Source organism: Suncus etruscus, chromosome 5 (assembly GCF_024139225.1).
Source record: "Suncus etruscus isolate mSunEtr1 chromosome 5, mSunEtr1.pri.cur, whole genome shotgun sequence".
NCBI lineage: Eukaryota > Metazoa > Chordata > Mammalia > Eulipotyphla > Soricidae > Suncus > Suncus etruscus.
In genome coordinates, this window is record NC_064852.1 from 2,722,126 (window position 1) to 2,743,257 (window position 21,132).

At 41.1% G+C, this 21,132-nt stretch overlaps 1 protein-coding gene and 1 non-coding gene across 2 annotated transcripts in view; one reads left to right on the forward strand and one right to left on the reverse strand.

Moving 5' to 3' along the window:
- The window catches only part of MEGF9 (multiple EGF like domains 9), a 118,559-nt gene that overhangs the window by 79,677 nt on the left and 17,750 nt on the right, over positions 1-21,132 (forward strand). Inside the window, exon 4 of the mRNA XM_049773792.1 lies at positions 12,680-12,819. Coding sequence (XP_049629749.1) covers positions 12,680-12,819 — 140 coding nt within the window. The remainder of the gene's footprint in view (positions 1-12,679; positions 12,820-21,132) is intronic.
- On the reverse strand, positions 15,811-15,917 carry LOC126009812 (U6 spliceosomal RNA). Its single transcript, XR_007496010.1, has one exon. It is a non-coding gene; the product is annotated as a U6 spliceosomal RNA (small nuclear RNA).

Sequence of the window (21,132 nt, forward strand, 5' to 3'; positions counted from 1 at the left end):
AAAACGACTTGGTCCCTGCTTGTGATTCTCAGAGCTGTGGTGGGAACTAGTTCCCTTTGTCTCCTCAGTCTCTGAATTTTCCATAGGCCAGGGCTGATACTTCTCTTCCTGTGTTCCACCCTTCCGACCCTAATCAATGTGATTATTAAATAATGGAAATTCTAAATGTGCTCTTCCCACTCATGTTTAACAGAACAGAATCCTTACAATATATTTTGAAGGGATAGAGAGGTAGTAGATAGCAGATAGGGCACTTGCTTTGCGTTCTGTTGATCTGACTTTTCTCCCTTATACCCGATCTGGTCCCCTGAATCCTACCAGGAATCATCCCTAAACACAGATCCAGGAGTAAGTTTTAAACACCACCAGCTGTGGTCCCCAAACAAACAAAAGCAAACATATATGTTAGCATATGTGTTATACATATATTAAAAACATTTTTGAGATGATACAAGATTGAATTTCCATTTGAAAAAATAATAACTTTGGGCCAATGATGTAGCTCAGGAGTAGAGCATTTGCTTTGTACATGTGACGACCTGGGTTTTATTTCTGACATTGGAAAACATGTTTTTTTAGGGTCTAGAGAGATAATTCAGTGGGTATGGTGCTGGTCTTGCATGTGAACAATCTGGGTTCAATATCTAGCATCCCCTATGCCCACCCCCCACCACCAAACACCACCAAGCGTAATTCCTGAGGGCAAAGCTAGGAGCAACCCCTGAGTATATCCAGTTGTGTGACTCTAAAACCAAAACCAAGATGAAACAGCCAAAAATATATTTTTTAAATCAATACATTTATATTAATCATCATATTATTCGCTTACATTTCACTGGCTTTTTAGTTGCTCAGTTTCATAATGTTGAACTTCTTTTATTGATCTACCTTCTGGGGCTGGACCGCTAGTACAGTGGGTAGAGCATTTGTTTTGCATGTTATCTTACCCAGGTTTGACCTTCCTGTACCCCATATGGTGCCCTGAGTCAGTCAGGAGTGATCCCTGAGTGCAGAGTGAGGATAAATTCTTGAGAACCACTGGGGATAGCCTCAAAATTAAAGTTCAAAAAAATGAAAAAATTTAATCTGTGTCCTTTCTCATATATTTCTAAATACTGTGTTAGTACTTTACTAGCGACTAAATCTTGTCTACCAAAAAAAAAAATGTAACAGCAGATGAACAATTCTATCTTAAATTCTTGTTGTTTTTTTTTGTTTGTTTTTTGTTTTTTTGTTTTTGGGCCACACCCAGTGACGCTCAGGGGTTACTCCTGGCTACACACTCAGAAGTTGCTCCTGGCTTGGGGGACCATATGGGACGCCGGGGGATCGAACCACGGTCCATCCAAGGCTAGCGCAGGCAAGGCAGGCACCTTACCTCTAGCGCCACCGCCCGGCCCCTTAAATTCTTAAGGTACTGAAGAGAGAGTAGATAGTAGAGATAGAGATAGCAGAGATGGAGAGATAGTAGAGATTCTAGAGAGAGTAGATTTAGGCATGTGCTGACTTAATTACTGGCACTCTCTATGGTCTTCTAAGCACTGACAGAAGGGATTCCTGAGCAGTGAGCCAGGAGGAAGCCTGAGCCATCAGACAGAGCCCCAGAACAAATAAACCAAAGAAGACCAGTTATCAATTCATCTCCATTGTGCAGATTTCAGATTTTTATTCAAATTCCCATTTTGTCGGGTTTGTGCCCAGATTTCCTCTATCTGAAACCATGAGCCTTCTGGTTCTTTCATTGCAAACCCGTGGATAAGCAAATGTGGTCTGAAAATAGGCCCTCCCCTGCCTTTTAAGAAATTTCATTTCATTTATGTCATTGACCTTTGCTTCAGAAAGCACTCAGCAGGCTTTCACAGAGGGACACCATGAAAGGAGGTATTGTGAGGCTTTGTTCTATAAAGGAAGTCACACAAAGACAAGTTTTTTATTTGCTGAGTGATTAAATTGTTAAACTTGCAGAAATTGGCCGTGGACCCATGGGCAACATGTTGGAAAGCTCCTTGGACATGCAGTTTCATGAACAACCTTTTTTACTTCATTCTCTAAGTATATATAATTTTAAAGGAGAAAAAAAAACATCCCTTTTTCTATAGTCTACCCCAGGGTAGACCTAGAGTGTTAGGTTGCATCTTATTTTACCCAAAACAAAGATCATCCCTGGTTCCTTTGTATGTTTGTTTACAACTTGGATTGACCCCCAAGCAGAGATTGAGATGGTCTTCCTTGGAAACCTGGATGGGACTGGCTCAGGATAGCCTGAACTATCTCTGCTCTTAATGCTCTTAATGCCTAGTAGTCTCTGGACTCAATAAAAATGGGCAGTTCTGGCAGGCAGCTTGCTGGAGATACAAGGTAGAAGACTGCCAGACTGTGTGTGTTTCACCCTCAGCCTGGTTTGGATTATTTCATATGTGACCCCGATTCTGACTCATTCACCTGGGCTTGGAGATATAGCGTAAGGCAGGGATCTCAAACTTGTGGCCCACGGGCCCTTTGCGGCCCTCCGTACACATTTTGTGGCCCATGGCCGGCCTTCAAATATCGCAGTATTCGCGATTATTCGCTTACCGAATAATTGCAATAAAAATCGCATTAGTAAGAAAAAATAGCATTAAACATTCACATACCCCGAGCAGTTTAGTTCGGGGTATACAAATGTTTAATGCGATTTTTTTGCGATTTTTTACTGCGAATATTCGGTAAGTGAATAATCGCTAATACTTTGCGCCTAGCGCAGACGTCATTTCCGCTGCTCCTGCCCGCTGTCCCTTGCATTATCGGAGACCTAAGGGAGAGAAGGGAGAGGAGTTTATTACAGAATTAGATTTTGTCATACCTTCATCATGACTTCATCAAAGCCTGCAGCGAAGAGAAAGATTGATGACGAGCACAGACAATTTCAGGAGAAGTGGGAGACGCAGTATTTCTTTGTTGAGCACAGGGGCATCCCCACATGTCTTATTTGCTCAGAGAAAGTTGCAGTGCACAAGGAATACAACTTGAAACACCATTATTCAACTAAACATGCTGAGGAATGTGCACAATATCAAGGAAATGAGAGAGCCAAGCGGGTTGCCAGTCTTAAAGCATGTCTAATGAGGCAACAAGATTTCTTCAAGAAAGCAACCAAAGAGAATGTTGCATTAGTTGAAGCTAGTTACATGGTTAGTGAGATGGGAAACCATTCACAGAAGAAGAGTTTGTTAAAAAAAAATGCATGTTACAGGCTGCAAGTATTATCTGTCCAGAAAAGAAAGGTCAGTTTAGCAAAATCAGCCTTTCTGCCAACACTGTGGCAGAGTGCATTTCTGACATGTCAAGTGACATTTATCATCAACTGTGTGAGAAAGCCAAATCTTTTGATGCATACTCAGTTGCTCTTGACGAGGGCACAGATATAACAGACACTGCGCAGCTCACAATTGATGTCCGTGGTGTTAATTGCAATTTTGAATTGACAGAGGAGCTGCTCACAATAATTCCAATGCATGGCCAGACCACTGCTAATGAGATATTTCGGCATCTGTGTGTTGCCATTGAGAATGCAGGTTTGCCATGGAAGAGGTTTGTTGGAATAATACCCGATGGAGAGCCATTGATGACAGGGAGGAAAAATGGACTGGTGGCACTTGTTCAAAAAAACTTGAAGAGGAGGGTGTAGAGAAGGCCATTTCTCTTCACTGCACTATCCGTCAGCAGGCCCTTTGCAGTAAATGCCTGCCGTGTGACAGAAGGCAGATTAAAATGACATTGAGGAAACAGAACTTCTAAAATCACATAGAAAGTCTTCATCATAAGTTCCACTCCTTGACCTGTGCACAGACTGAGACCTCTAGATTTAGAGGTCTGTTTTTATGATCCAGATCGGAGCAGAAGTCTTCCATACGTCACAAAAACACCAAGGGGAGAGTAAATGAATGTGAAAGGAGTTTATAGATAATCCCATGACGATATATTCCAAGGTTAGAGAAACTCTGTATCTCTTAGGCCAAGGGGATTCCCGTTTCGAATGACCCCAATATTTACTGTGCCTATGCGGGGGGGGGGGGCGGGGGAGAGACAAAAACACTAAACAATCCTTTTTTTTTTTTTTTTTTTTTTTGGTTTTTGGGCCACACCCGGCGGTGCTCAGGGGTTACTCCTGGCTGTCTGCTCAGAAATAGCTCCTGGCAGGCACGGGGGACCATATGGGACACCGGGATTCGAACCAACCACCTTTGGTCCTGGATCGGCTGCTTGCAAGGCAAACGCCGCTGTGCTATCTCTCCGGGCCCACAATCCTTTTTTTTTTATTTTTTATCTAGTTTTTGTCAATTTCTTTGTTTTGGGGTAGATATTGAAGTAATTGTCCATTTTTTATTTATATATTTACTTTTTCTTTCTTCTTTTCTCTTCCTTTTTGCGCCTTGTCATATTTCCTATCTCACAACCATGGCAACTATGTGGTGCATATTTTTATTGCTGCAGTGCTCACTGGATATCTTATTTTATTCCTCTTTTTGAACTGTTGTGGTGTTTTACCTTCTTTTTTTTCCCCTTCGTCCCTCAAACCAAGGATGAGAGTCTCTAGAATGACTCTGCTCATAGTCGGCATAGTCGATTTTTACCCCATTATATTACTTTTCTCTTCCTCAAACAAAACCACATAACTTGAACTTTCTAGTCCTGCCTCCCAATTAGAGGGGGCAGTAATGGAGGCACCAATACCAAACAGTTATAAGACCACTAAGTAATAAACTAGACACAGAAGGGACCATGCATTCTAGCAGCCCTGGGGGGAGAGTGGAAGATATGGGAGGCAGGATGGGAGCGGATGTGGGAGGACAATTCGGTGGTGGGAATTCCCCTGATTCAATGTAAATATGTACCTGGAATATTACTGTGAACGATATGTAAGCCACTATAATTAAAATAAAAATTATATTTAAAAAATGCCTGCTGTGTGACAATGTGATGTCTGTTGTTGTGAAATGCATCAACCAAATCAGATCCAGGGGCTTAAAGCACAGGAGGTTCCATGCTTTTTTGTTTTTGTTTTTGGGCCACACTCGGCGTTGCTCAGGGGTTATTTCTGGCTGTCTGCTCAGAAATAGCTCCTGGCAGGCAGGGGGACCATATGGGACACCGGGATTCGAACCAACCACCTTTGGTCCTGGATCAGCTGCTTGCAAGGCAAACACCACTGTGCTATCTGTCCGGGCCTGGTTCCATGCTTTCTTAAAGGAAATGGAGTCAGAATATGGAGATGTGATCTGTTTCACCAAGGTACATTGGCTCAGCAGGGGAAATGTCCTGAAAAGATTTTTTGAGTTCAGAGAAGAAGTGAAAGACTTCATGGAAAAGGATGGGAATGCTGTTTCTGAGTTGAGTGATCACAAATGGCTCATGGACTTAGCTTTTCTTGTTGACATCACACATAAGCTGAATGTACTAAACAAGATGCTACAAGGCCCGGGGCAGCTTATCAGTGCTGCCTCTGACAACGTGAGAGCAATCTCCACAAACCTTGTGTTATGGAAATCCTAGCTCTCTCAGACAAACCGTTGCCATTTCCCAGCATGCAAGGAACTTGTGGATGCAGGCATATCATTCAGTGGTGAGAAATATGTTGATGCTATTTTTAAGCTAGAGAAGGAACTTGATCACAGATTTGCAGACTTCAAAAAGCACAGAGCCACTTTCCAAATTTTTGTGGACCCCTTTTCCTTTGATGTGCAAGATGCCCCTCCTGTGCTTCAAATGGAGCTTATTGACCTGCAACGCAACTCTGATCTCAAAGCCAAATTCAGGGAGATTAGTGGAAAAGCAGACATGCATGGGCAATTTTTGAGAGATTTGCCCCCCAGCTTTTCTGAGCTTTCCTGATTGTTCAAGCGCACCATGTGCCTTTTTGGGAGCACATATTTGTGTGAAAAGTTATTCTCCAAATTGAACTTCAATAAGTCAAAGTACAGGTCTAGACTTAATGATGATCATCTTCAAGCCATACTGAGGGTCTCAACTGCTTCCTCTCTAAAGCCAAATGTGGTTCAGATTTGTGAGAAGAAGCGCTGTCAAGTCTCTGGCAGCAAGGAATAGGCAAACGATGCCATGTTCAGAAGAACTGTTCATGATCTTCACTCAATGTTCTATTCATGTTCAGAAGAAAAATTAAAATTGTTAATAATGATGTTTGAGGACTTTTTTTTTTGTGAAATCCCTTATGCGGCCCTGCCTCACCCCGACTTTGTCTCCTGTGGCCCCCAGGTAAATTGCGTTTGAGACCCCTGGCGTAAGGTGTGATTTTTACACAGGAGGCATGATGCAGTGACAGAGTACCTGCAGGCATATGACCAAATATGCCACACACGTGTTAAATGTGATCCTGATGGCTCTGCAGTTTGTGGTTCTGCTGTTTGTACTCCCCAGTGCTGCCCCTCCAATTTCCAGCTAGAGTTTAGCCAGGTGTTTGTAGGTACCACTCAAAGAGGTGACACCCTTAGGAAACCTCACAGCTTGAAGATTTATGAGTTCCCAGGATAAGGTGTGTCCAACTGACCCCAGACAAGGATGATAATCATGAGTGGTGTGGTTCCATTTAGAGTGCAGGCCACAGTGAGCACATGTGCAAAGAACACAGCTCAGGCTATGTACAAATTTCAGTGAACACCAGGGCCAACGGTGTGAGCACCACAACTTGACATGTGACCCAGAGTAATCAATGTAGATTAAAAGAAAAAGTACGTGAGCAACACTGCCAGCCATTTGTTTTATTCCTATCATTGTGACAAGAACAACATCAACAAGGGAAAGGGGTTGAGAGAATAAAAGTTTAATTTTCAAACTACCCGGTAGAGTGAAACATTAAAATCAGCAGCGAAGGAGCATATCCTCCAGGGAGAAAGATTCCTGCTTAAATCAATCTTCTCTATGCCTCAAGCAGAATTTAATGAAGGAAAGTTCATTTACAGGAATAGCAACCACTTTGGGAATACTGGCTATGCGATAGCAAGTGATTAGGTATTCTAAGATAACCTTTTTCTACAAGATGGAGGATTGGACAGACACTGTCATTGAAAGTAATTGGATGGAGCCAAAGTGATAGCAGTGGGGATGATGCCTGCTTACTGGGTTTGATCTCTGGTGTATAGTCCCCCATGTACTTCTAGGAGTAATTCCTGGGTGCAGAGCCAGGGGTAATCCCTGAGTGTCAGCAGGTATATTCCCCCCACCAAAAAATAAAAATTAGATATATATATATATATATATATATATATATATATATATATATATATATATAACTGGTAATGCAACTTTTGTATGTTAAATAATCTAATGCCTAGAGAAATGAATAACTAGCCTTATTTTGACCAATAATTTTAAAACCTTGAAAGTTGGCTCATGAAGTTTGCTAACTACATTATTTTTGGGGGGAAGGCATACCCGGTGATGCTCAGGGGCTACTCCTGGCTCTGTGCTCAGAAATCGCTCCTGGCTTGGGTGATCAAACCACACAGTCTGTCCTGGGTCAGCTGCGTGCAAGGAAATCGCCCTACCGTTACACTATCACTCCAGCCCTTGCTAACTACATTCTGAGAGGAACAGTCTTATCCTACTTTCAGAACGTGAGAAGTAAACTGTCTGAGTCATAAGGTATTCCTGAAGTCACTATTTGCTGGACACAAATGAACTTTGCTAGATAATTAAGTACTTCAGAGTATTCTTATATAAAACACTGTATATTGTGTTGTTATATATGGTTTCTTTTTTTTTTTTCAAACTTTAGAGACAGATTGGTCATATAAATCTCTCTGGCATTTTAAAGAGTATGGCTCATTTTCTATATTATGACCAGTATGAATGATTCCCTAATTAAAATTTAGCCTTACAGCAAAGCTTCAGAATAGTTGGGCTTGGGTTTATGAGAACCTTGGATTTTTCTAGGCTGCAATTTCTCTCCAAGCATTAAGAATGCTGAGCTTTTGTTAATGTGACATGAGAAAAAGAGTCCTGGTTTTATTCTGGGCAAGGCAGTGATGTCAGAACCTAAATGAATGGTAAATTGTAGTATTTGGAATCTACAGGGAAAAGCCTGGTACCCAAGTACCTATCAGATGATTTAGAATGGCTTTAAAAAAGGACAAATTTGGAGTTGATCTACAGAACTGAGTTTATTTGGAGCAATAGTGATAGGACGTGGGTGTCTTTGGATATTGGTAACAGCAAATAGATATTCTGGTGGTGGGTGTGGACATAGTATCATGGAACTCTTATGAATCCCAATATTGTAAATCATGGTTTGCAATGATCTAAAATGGGATTTTCATTTTTAAAAATGGGGTGGGAATTTAGAGTCAAACTTTGGGGGAGGAGTAGGTAGCATAATATAACAGGAAGAGTCTGACTTAGTAGATATGGACAACTGTAACTTCTTGGTACCCCCTCAATATAAAGAGTATTAGGACCTCCACCTAATAGTGTTATTTTAATATTAGAGAGGATATAAGTTTACTGGGATAAGCACTCACTGAACAATGACTCTTCCTCTCTCCCTCCCCGCCATGCTGGGATGAATCAGGGTCTCACACAGACAAGGCATAAGTGTTATCTCTGAGACACCTTTCAAAGCTCAGTGACTTATTTTTCATATCATCATCATCTTCTTCATCATCATTTTTTTTGTTTTTTGTTTTTCGGGCCACACCTGTTTTGATGCTCAGAGGTTACTCCTGGCTACGCGCTCAGAAATTGCCCCTGGCTTGGGGGGACCATATGGGATGCTGGGGGAATTGAACTGTGGTCCTTTCCTTAGTTAGCACTTGCAAGGCAGACACCTTAACTCTAGCGCCACCTCACCAGCCCCCATCATCATTTTTGTTTAAGATGCTTCCATTTTATACTTTCTTGAAAAGGTTTTTTTCCTCCCCTTTGGTCAAAAAGTGCTAGATAGAAATACCAAGTTTGATACATGTCCTCCCAGGATGCAAGACTATGAGATATATCAGCTATACATTATTTCCATAAATTTGGCTTTTCTTCCTCTTCTGAATTTTGTGTTAAGTTCTAAAAAATATTTCATGTAGCACTGTTCTACTTTTCTCTTTCTTTTTTGGTGTACCCTGAGGTATTTCAGAGATCCATGAAATGTGGGAAAGAGAAGTTTTATTTTAACTGCTCAAAAAAAAATTTTTTTTTTTTGGTGTTTGGGCCACACCCAGTGGTGCTCGGGGGTTACTTCTGGCTCCTCACGCAAAAATTGCTCCTGGCAGGCATGGGGGACCGGATGGGATGCCAAGATTTGAACCACCCTTTGTCCTGGATCAGCTGCTTACAAGGCAAATGCCCTTACTGCTGTGCTATCTCTCCGATCCGCAAAAACTTTTTTTAATGGAGAGAAGGCAAACACCTCATTATTTGGCCCAGAAAATTTGAGACATCTACCAAATACAATGATAATAGTTCTTCAAGCAAGGGAAATAACTCAAAGGGCTTATCTTTCGTGGGGAGGGTCTTGGTTCATCCTTAACACTATTTGGCTCTGCATGTATCACTGGGTCATGAGTGTGACATTACATTACTGGCCCAAGCATTAGCCTTTTAAGCTTGTAATCATGGGCGACACTGGGAATGACTCATAGGTCCCTTGAACACTATTTTGGAGGATCTTCCCCAAAAAAAATCCCTTAAGTTTGAGTAATTACAAATAGAAGATGCCTGGTTGAAAATGCTCTGCTTCTGGGGCCGGGCGGTGGCGCTGGAGGTAAGGTGCCTGCCTTACAAGCGCTAGCCAAGGAACGGACAGCGGTTCGATCCCCCGGCGTCCCATATGGTTCCCCCAAGCCAGGGGCGATTTCTGAGCACATAGCCAGGAGTAACCCCTGAGCGTCAAACGGGTGTGGCCCAAAAACCAAAAAAAAAAAAAAAAAAAAAAGAAAATGCTCTGCTTCCATTCTGTAAAGTTCAACTCTTAAGTTCCTATAACTCTTAAATTTAGAACATCTATTTATATTCCCAAAAACCTTGGGAAATAGTATGGGATTACTTGAACTGATATGTGATAGAGCAGTGTAAGTATTAACAAATTTTACTAGGGTTAGTGAGCTAAAATTAACCCCATAAGGGCTGATTATTAGTAGTCAAAATTCTTGAGGATTATATTGAAAAGCAGTTCTACCTGACGGTCTTTCCTCCAATACGAAATGGCCAGCACAGTTCACTCAGTTGTTAAAGAATAAAAATAAGGGACCGGAGTGATGGTGCAGCGATAGGGCATTTGCCTTGTCACAGCTGATCCAGGACAGACTTCAGTTTGATCCCCCAATGCACCATATGGTCCCCCAAGCCAAGAGCGATTTCTGAGTGCATAGCCAGGAGTAACCCCTGAGCGTCACCAGGTGTGGGCCAAAATCAAAAAAAATAAAAAATAAAAATAAGATGAGCGCCAGAATGATAGCAGAGTGGGTAGGACATATGCCTTGATGCTAGATTTGGTCCCCAGCATCCTATATGATTCCCTGAGCCTGCCAGGATTAATTTCTGACTGCAGAGTCAGGACTAACCCCTAAATTCTACTGGGTGTGGCCCGCCCCAAAAAAGATGAAAAGTGTTTTTGTGATAACTAGAGGTGAACATGATAATAAATGAAATAAGTCAGGAAGGAAAAAACAAATAGCAGTAATGGTTTTACCTATATATATAGTGGAATGTAAGTGACCAAACCAAATGGACTGGCAAAACACAATGAAAGAAATTGAAAAATCTGGTGGTAACCAAAGGGAAAGGAGATATAGGTGGAAGGAATGTGTGGGTAGAGGGGTTCTGATCAAGTCTTGATGGGCTTGGGGGGATTAGGTAGAGCGACAATGTGGAAACTTTGGTGGGAGTGGTAAAACTTAAAAGTATTTTATTATGAAACTGCTTTTGAAATTTTATAGGTTGAAAAACAATCATAAAAAAAAAAATTAGGGCCCGGAGAGATAGCACAGCGGCGTTTGCCTTGCAAGCAGCCGATCCAGGACCAAAGGTGGTTGGTTCAAATCCCGGTGTCCCATATGGTCCCCCGTGCCTGCCAGGAGCTATTTCTGAGCAGACAGCCAGGAGTAACCCCTGAACGCCGCTGGGTGTGGCCAAAAAACCAAAAAAAGAAAAAAAAAAAGATAAGAAAAACAATTATAAATAATTAAAAATTTTTGTTTAAGCTGAAAAAGTGTGTGTGTATATGTGTGTGAGAGGGGGGAGGAGAGAGAGAGAGAGAGAGAGAGAGAGAGAGAGAGAGAGAGAGAGAGAGAGAGAGAGAGAGAGAGAGAGAGAGAGAGAGAGAGAGTAAATATCTGATATCTGTCCCAGAGGAAGGCAGGGGAAGGGTGGGAAGGAAACTGAGGACCCTACCCTGATAGGTGATTGTGCCCCACCCTAGGGTGTGACCTGGAATTCTGCTCCCACCCTAAGGTGGTACCTGATCCCACCATTGGGTGGTACCTGATTCTGGGGCATAAAAACAAGGATCTGTGGAAGGCAAAGGGCTTTTGGCTGGAACTGATGCTGAGGCTTTGGGTTTCAGTCTTGTCCTCCGAATAAAGCTGAATTTTCACAAGCCTGACCCCGAGCTGGAGGGGAAAGACCTCATCCTCCATCCCTCCATCAGTCAACCCCATCCAGGGCTGACTTGCAACAGTTGAACATAGTATGACTGAAACTCAATTATGAGCAATGCAATGGTTGGAAAAAAACCCAACTGTAATATAAACAATCTTATAACCGGTGTTTATATAACATGATAATTTTTGAAAAGTGATGTCTCTAATGGTTTTGCTATCTAGCAAGCATAAATGCTAACTTTAAAAAGAAAATAGTTTACTAAGAAAACATAAAAAATGAAATAATATTTTTTAACTTTTTATAGTATTATTTTGGGGTTACACCTAGAATTTTATATGTATTTAATACAGAAAGCAATGGTTGTCCCCATTATAGTGATATTAACTTAATAGTTAATTCCTAAATATTATTTGGACCTACAGTGGGAAAAAAATTGAACTAGAGAGATAGTATAGGGGTTAAGGTACTTGCCTTGCATGCAGCCAATCCCAGTTTGCTCTTTGGTGTTGCATATGGTCCCCTGAGCACCACAGGAATGATTCCTGAGCACTATGTCAGGAGTAAATTCACATACTTCCAGCGGTAGCCACCTCTTAATACCCCCTCCCAATTACAGCATGTTTTCACTGCTTAAATGGATATATTTCAAAACAGTGTTAAGATGTTGGTCTTCATATCTTTTATCCTGAAAGTAGCTTAGATGAGGATTTCTTCTGATTGGGTAATGCTTGTGCTAATGGACAACAGAAAGATATATGATTGAGATGTGATAGTAGTACTGGTTCTATGTTTCAGAGCTTAGTGAATAGATTTTTAAGAACTGGGGACTTTACTCTTTGTGGACCGTTCATAATTTATTCTAAACCTCTTAAGTATAAGGGATTAAATTGTCACAAATGATTAGTATTATTAAGTTGTCACAGAGTCATGTTAATTGAATTTATGCAAAAGCTATTTCACTTCAAAGTCAACGTCAAAATCAATACATACAGTGACTAGAATCTAATCGAAACTATTTGTTCTGTTTACAGTCTGTGACTGGATATTAGGCACCATCTGACTTACTTTTGTTCATTGTCTTTGCTTTTACCTGCAGTTCTGGGAAATGCCAGTGCAAAATGGGTGTCACTGGCTCTTCTTGTGATCAATGCCAAGATGGATATTATGGTTTCCATGAGAATGGTTGCCTGCCCTGTCAATGCAATAATCGATCGGCTAGTTGTGATGTCCTCACAGGTAAATGCTTTCCTTACCTTTCAATTTGTTCCATTGTGGAGTCTTTTGTGTGTAGATGGCTCCTTCTCAAATAGTCTACAGGGGTCTTTCTCTTCTGAAGCTGATCTGCAGTAAACATATATATATATGCAGGTCAAACACCTACTTATAAAAATTTGGGAAAATAGACATGAATTTCAAAAACCTTAATGATTGATTGATTGATATGGAAGCAAGGAAGACTATATTGATCCAAAATTTCATGGGGCTAAGCAATCGTTTAGTGGTTGGTTACAGCAATGTGAATCCTAGCACCACATGGTCCCATGAGCATTGCTGGATATATCACTAGAGGCCCCCAACATCTCCAGGGGAACCTGGGTATCCCAAAAATAGTCAAGCCTGAGCAGCATAGCATTCTTGGACCTGACAGCTCAGGTAGCTGAGATTCACAAGTGGGGTTTCCCAAACTTCTGAGTACCACTTGGTAGCTCATCCTCCCCCAAAATAAAATTTCAGAAACATTGATCTCTTCCTAAGTAATTATCAACAATCATCTTCTTTCCTGGGAATATCATATTGCAGGGGGCTTGGTTTTGTTTAGATTTTAGTTTCTGGATCACACTCAATAGTGTTTGTATGGCAGACCTGGTGGCGCTCAGGGATTACTCCCGGTTCTGCACTCAAAAATCACTCCTGGTAGGCTCAGGAGATCCTAAAATAATAGTGTTTATGGACTGCTCTCTGGTTCTGTGCTTGAGGTCATTTTCAGTGGTGCTCTGGAGAAGCTGCCAGTCCCAGGGATTAAACCTGAGCTTCCTGAATGCAAATCATCTAAAGTCAGTCAGAGTATCTTTCTGGCCCAACTTTGCTGAATTTGGACACAGACTAAAAATCACACCTGGCCCTTGCAAATTCTTCTTGTGGAAAGGGACAAATCAAGAGCTTCTAGCAATTGTGTAAAGTTTTACTTGATGGATTAGTAACCAGAGTAGCTCCAAACACAGTCCAGTATTCCATTGGACACTAGCTAACTGCAGAAAATTGAAACCTAACCCAAAAGGTATAAAAACATTAGTAGTACTTAGGACAAAAGATATCTTCAGAAAGAGAGACCCTACTACAACATACAACCCATCTTTTTCTCAAGACTTGACCAGAATGTGTTGCTTCCTAGAATGGAACCTGGGGCTCAAACCAACAAAAGACAGTGCTGAAGCTGTTCCAGTTTTATACGGTTGGAGAGATGCATACCTGCTAGCTCTTAAGAAAAAAAAAAAAAAGGGACCGGAGGGACAGCGCAATGGGTAGGGCATTTGCTTTGCACAAGGCAGATTCAGATTTCATCTCTGGCATCCTATATGGTCCCCCAAGCCTGCCAGGAGTGATTTCCGAGTGCAGAGCCAGGAGTAGTCCTTGAATACTGCCAGATATGGCCCCAAAACAAACAAAAAAAAAACAAAAAGTGTTGGAGCACCAAGAAAAATAGTGACGAACCAAATGTGAACTGACACACATTAAAATTACAGTCTACTGTCAACCCTTCCCAGTTTATAATTGGTTAAGGTAACCTTCTGAATATGTTTTCCAAGAAGGAAAGACTAGTCATATGTGGTTGTTTAATTTACTGTCTCTTATATATAATAAAAAGTAGTAGGTGATGTGGAAGGGGAAATATGACCAATAACACAGAGAAAAAAAAAAACAATGCGAGTAGACCTATAGGAGATCCAGATGTTAAAAAAGTAGCAGACAAGGCTTTTAATATGGCTAAATTATTAATTTAAGAAAATAGGGGAAACCAAGATTAAAAATAAGTCAATAATAGCAACATTTTAAGAGAATTGGAATCTATAAATATCAAAAGGACAATCTAGAAGTAAAAGGTATGACATATGAAATTAGTAACTCATGCGTGGATTTAAAGACATTATACATAGTAAAGACAGTTTTAGTAGATTTGAGTACAGCTCCATGGAAAATATGCAGCTTGGGACCAGGAAGATTGCTCATAGGACCAGAGTAGATATTTTTCATTTAAGTTATACAGGTTGGATTCTTGGCAGTACGCGATTCGCTAAGTCCTGGGCGTGAATCCCAAGCAGTGACCCAGGAGTAGACTCCAAGCAGAGCCACGTCTGACTCCAAAACTCAGTAAATAAAATATTCAAACCAATGTTGAGAGAAAAGTGCAATGGAAGCCAACACTGGTGGGGGAATGGCCCTAATCCACTATCACTCTAGGCCTGAAATACAATGATGAAGGACTTGTGATTCACAATGCTCTCAATAAAAATTATAAAAGAAAATAATGGGAGGCACTGCCAAAAGGTCTAGCAAATGTGACCCAAAGAGAGAAAGAGACATTGGGACAAAGGTAATACCTGAATTGATAATTTAGACTTTTTCGGAGTAATGAAGGGGACCAACTCATTGATTCAGCAAGTCTCACAAAAACAAAAGCAAAATATTATTCTAGGCAAAAGATTGAAATCTGAAGACAACTTTTCTGATCTTCAGTTTTCCAAAATGTTAGGATCATAGATATTTTGTTGGAAATCACTTTTCCCTAAAAAATATTGAGACATATTAGTCTGCCCCATGTTCATATATTTTTGAGAACAGGATCCTAGAATATTCAAAATTAAACATATCAGGGGCGATCTTAAAATTTTATTCGTGGCTTGCTCCTTCAAGCCCGTGTTCTCCCTTGAACACATGTCTTTGTGTCTCTGCTTGTTTGCGTGTTCTTTCAGACTCTTTTGAACACACACTTCTTTTCTTCTCCCCCACTCACATCGTTCTCAGTACATTTTATTCAGCAAAAACTATCTTGCTGGGCCAAGTGCAGCGGGTAGGACACTTGCCTCGCATGTGCCTGGGTTTGATCCAGGGCACCCTTAAGCCTTCAAGCAGTAATTCCTGAGCGCAGAGCCAGGAGTAACTCCTGAGCACTGCTGGCTGTTGCAAAAACAAACAAACAAACAAACAAAACCAAAATCTTGCTTAACTTTTTGTGTGTATTCTTTATTCTTCATTCTAATTCTCCTTGCGCAGGGGCCATGCTAATCTTCTCCGTATTGTTCCAATTTTAGTATAGGTGCTGCCGAAGCGAGCACATATTCCTCATTCTAATTCTCAATTGTGTTGCTAGATGAATTGATTTAGAAGGAAGTGTGGTTTGGTTTTGTTCTATTCAGTTTTGCTTTGTGCTGTTTTTTCCATCTCTCTGACCCATTCATCCTGGCTTCTATACTTCTGACAAACTATGTTCCCTGTGCCAGGGTTCTTGTCTGTGACCCTCCTCTCCTAAAATGACTTTTTCTAATACACTTCTGCCCCCACCCTGGCCCTCCTTGCCTTATTGAATCAAGTTCTTCCTTCAGGCCTTCAATTAAAAGTTGCTTCATGAGAAAGTAGTTCCAGATGCTCCAGGCTAAGTGATGATTTTCAATGATACCCTCTCATATACCCTTCGGGTTTTTTTCATGGCATCCATTACGTTTTGTAATTATATACTTATTTGTAATTATGAGTCATACATCCATGGCATGCTCTCTATCTTGTAAATTCTAGAGGGCAAGAGCAACATTGGTTTCATTTACCATCACATACAATATTTTGCATAGAGCCTAGCACGAAGTAATTTCTCACTAAGTGTTTGAGTAAGTGAACAACTGAATGGAAAACCATAGAGGGGAAAGATTAATTTCAGTCTTCTGTAATGACAGGAATGCATCATCATACTGAAGGCTTAAATTACTCCTTAGGCCTTTTATAGTACCAGAAAGTACAGTACATTGTAGGTTCTCACTTCTCATTTTCTTTGTAGCAGTGAGGTTGTTCTTTTTGTTTGTTTGTTTAATTTGGGCCACACTCTGCAGTGTTCAGGCTTACTCCAGTTCTGTGCTCACTCTTCATGATGTGCAGTGCCAGGGATGAAGTCTTTCCACAGTTGCAATTTCTGAAAGGAACTAGTAAGAAGAAATAAAAGGTTCCTTTGTTTGTAAAATAGAATAAAATATAATAAGAATGGAATACAACATGAAGGGGTGCAAATATTTGCTTTCAAAAGACAATAAAAAAGCACTTTCTTTTGTTTTGAGAGCTTTTTCAGCAGAACTATGACACGGTCACCCTCTGGTGGTCACTGGCGGTGTTTTCAGTCCTTTCCTCTCACTGGTCTTTCTGTATCTAGTATTTTAGACTAAAGTAGATTTTTTTTTTTACAAAGGCATGTTGTTGCAACAAATATATGGGGAAAACATTTTGAAAATAATTTCGAATGATGTGTATCAGAAGTCCTAAAAATAATATCTTGATCAAGTAAAGCATTTCTTGAAAATAGTCTAAGAATTCTAAACTCATTTAAAAATTCAGATGTTTGTTAAAACCATAAATTTTCCTACCAACAAGAATGAAGAAAGTTATGCTCTGTAAGTAATATGTGGTTTAAAGCACATAGAATAAGTTGACATTACCTTGGGCAAGTTGCTTTTTATTTTAATTAATTTTAAAATGTTTTCATTTTAATACATTTTAATTGAATTACCGTGAGATACACAGTTAAAAAAATTGTCCATGGTTGATTTTCATTTAGACCATGGTCCAACACTAATTTGTTCTCCCGTGAACATTTTCCACCACCCCCACTGACCCCGTTGCCTCTATGGCAGATGTTTTCCCTCTCTTGTTCTCTATCTCTGGCAAGTTTCTTTCCCTGTCTTTTCACCTAAAAATGTCAAATAATAAAATATGTGCCTAATAGATTGTTGTTAAGATTCGGTGCAATATATGTTATATATTTTGGGGGTGTTGTTTTTGTTGTTGTACCATACCCAGTGGTACTCAGGGGTTGTTCCTAGTGGCATTCAAGAAACCTTCTGTGGTTCTGGGTTTGCCGTGAACAAGGCAAGCATCCTGCCTTCTGTCCTGTCTCTCTGGTCCCTGAATGCAGTGGATTTGATAACACTTCATTTAGCTCCTGGCTCATTATAAGCAGTCAATAAATGACAACTATTATTATGTTGTCATTAAATTGTTCGTATGAATAAATTGACACCATGAGAGGATGAAATAAATGGGGTATAAAATCAAGTATATGATGTATTTAGACTATTCGAAAAATCAGAACCCAGAAAGAGATTTCAAGAAAAATCATTCCAAAATCTTAATTACATAATTCTGTCCTCTGACTCTTAGGTCATTCCTCTACCACATTTTTTTGTGCTTTGCTTTCTCCCTAGATTTTATTAAACATGCATTTAACAGGGAGCTAAAGGGAAGTGTTATTATTTTAATGAGAACTTTATGTCCATCTACTGTGCTGTGTTTCTTTTAGGGGACTCCCACTTGGTGCTCAGGGCACTCAGGGGCCCTTTGGCGCTCTCAACCAACTTGGCCTTTTGGTTCAGTGCTAGAACCAAGGATGCTGTGAGCCACGTCGGCAGTGCTCAGGGGCTTTCAGAACCATACTGTCAAACTGGTGGTACTTGGAGGGGACCTCCAAAACTTAGCTGGCTATGTTGGGGATGGGTGCCATGTGGTGCCTGGGATCAAGCCGAGATCTCTTGCACATAGGTATTTTTCTTAAACCCTAGACCAGCTCTCCAGCCTTAGTATACTTTATTTGTGGGGAGGTGTTTGGGCCACCCCTGACTCTACACACAGGAATACATCTGGAGGTACTTGGAGGACTATAAGGGATACCAGGAATCAAACCTGGGTCGGTTGTGTGCAAGAAAAATGCCCTACCTGGGTCAGACATTGCTGCGTGCAAGGAAAACATACTATTGCTCTGGCCCCAGCACACTTTCTTTTAATCCTGATGCTAGGGACCAGAGAAAAAGCACAGGGGTACTCTTGCACGTGGCCAACCCTTGTTGGATCTTGGCATCACATGGTCACCCGAGCATCGCCAGGTGCACCCCTGAGGCACTTTTGGCCCTGGAGACCTGTAAGCACTGCTCAGTGGCCTGGGTAGTCCTCTACACTGCAGGACCTGAGCAGCACCAACCTCAGACCCCTGCATTGAACTCCCAGCCCAGTTGATCTATAAGTCAGCTCCACAGGATCTTCCTCCGCTTAAATAAACTCTTTTTTTTCTTTTTGGGCCATACCCAGTGACATTCAGGGGCTACTCCTGGCTATGCGCTCAGAAATTGCTCCTGGCTTGGGGGGACCAAACGGGATGCCGGGGGATCGAACTGTGGTTCATCCTAGTTACACATGCAAGGCAAACTCCCTAATGCTTGCACCACAGCTCCAGCCTCTTTTTTTTTTTAATTGAGACCAATGTGAATTCCAAGACTTTTACGGTTGTATTTCAAGCACATAGTGACAGTGAATGAGGGCCATTCCCACCACCAGTGTTGACCTCCCTCTGCCATAGTTCCCATGCCTTCCTTACCTCCATTCTTAGCCCCCTGGACAGGTCCCTTTTGTATCTAGCTTGTTGTAGTTTGGGTCTCTTGATTCTATTGTTGTTGACATTGGTTTGGGTATTTAGGTCTGACCATTTTTTTTCTCTACTCAATGGTCCTGAGACCACTTGTTTAACTAAACTCTCTGAAGTGCTTCAGAGCGCAGTCTTTGTGGCATGTTTGTCTCCTTTTTTGCTTTCCCTAAGTGGTCTCATTTAGTTCCCTGGATTTCTTTTAAATGCCAGAGACATAGTGCATATGGCCATATTTATATCTTTTCTTTGATCATCAAACTGACAGTAACACTCGGCCTCACGGTTTGAATCATTCTGTTGGCATCCCACCTCTCTCGCATCCACCAGAACCCTTTCTTTGACCCTGTAAACCCAGCCCATTTATTTTTACCCCCAGTCTTCTTCAGTTGAGTGGCTGGCACCATTCACCTGGGGGCTCAGTCCCAAAATCTTTGTGTTTAATTCTTTTAAAGCACTGTGAGTATTTGGATACTGCAAAGATCCAACCGCTCAGCTAGTTCTATGCTCCTGACACTAAAATATGCACCGACTCTGAGTCTCTCCACGAACTTCTGCTGTCATTTTGCCTAAGCTACTTTGCCTTCTCTCTGAACTACTAGGACTCTGTTATTTGATCTCCTGCTTCCCATCATCTCATCCCACCACCCCTTGTCCCTACTGGAATCCCATCTCCACATAAGAATAATCTCATGGCGCCCGAGCAGTGGCACAAGCAGTGGGGCGTTTACCTTGCACGTGCTGACCTAGGACGGACCACGGTTTGATCCCTCGGCATCACCTACGGTCCCCCAAGCCAGGAGCGATTTCTGAGTGCATAGCCAGGAGTAACCCCTGAGCATCACTGGGTGTGGCCCAAAATGAAAAAAAAAAAAGAATAATCTCATAATTGGGGCTGGATCGATAACACACGGGTAGGGCATCTACCTTGTATGCAGCTGACCTGGGTTCAATCCCTGCCATCCCAGACGGTCCCACGCACCTTCCAGGAACGATTTCTGAGCATAGGGCCAGAAGTAACCTCTGAGAGCCAATGAGTATGGCCCTTAAGAAAAAAAATTATAAAGAAAAAAATCATAATGATCCTTCTAAAGTATAAAATTGGAAGAAAAAGAGTGAAGTAAAAATCACATCATGTCATTCTTGTGCTTATATTCTCCATGGCTTCCATTGCTCTTGGAATAAAATTCAGGCTTCTTGCCATGGCCTCCTTGATGTGACCATTTTCGTAGTCTATCTTTCTTGCTGACTTTGCCTCCTGTTTTTCTCTCTTTTGTTTTCTTGGACTCATCTTTCTTTCTCTTTGACAGGGTAAAGTTTGCTTCTGTCCCATAGAGAGGATTAGGCTTTTTTTTTCTATAACAAAATGCTATGCTGTACTTCTAACAGGTTTATAACTAAACCATGAAACAGTAAAATAAATACGAAAAGGGATTTTTCAGGTGGTGATTATATATGTGTTCAAACCGTTGTCACTAGATTGGGTTGGAAAGCAGCTCTTCTTTCTTTTCTTTGACTAGTTATTTTCTTGGTTACCCCTACCAGATTTTTTTTAATTCTTAACCAAGGAGTATGAGATCATCTTCAGAAAACACTCATGACTTTTTTTTTCTCTCTATGGAGAAAGGGTAATGAATTCATTTGTCCGTCTTTCAGCAGAGACTGAATTTTAAGGAAGTATTGTTACTGTAAAGGAGACTTCAGGCAGAGCAAAATGGGCAAAGTTAGACTTCAGCTCATTTTTATTTTTTATTTACCATAAAAGGTCTCGACACTTTAGATTAACAATTTTGTTTGTTCTGTTTCGTTTGTTTTGGCCATGCTTGGCTGTGTGTAGGGGTTAACTCCTGGCTTTGCATGCAGGAGTCACTCCTAGCAGG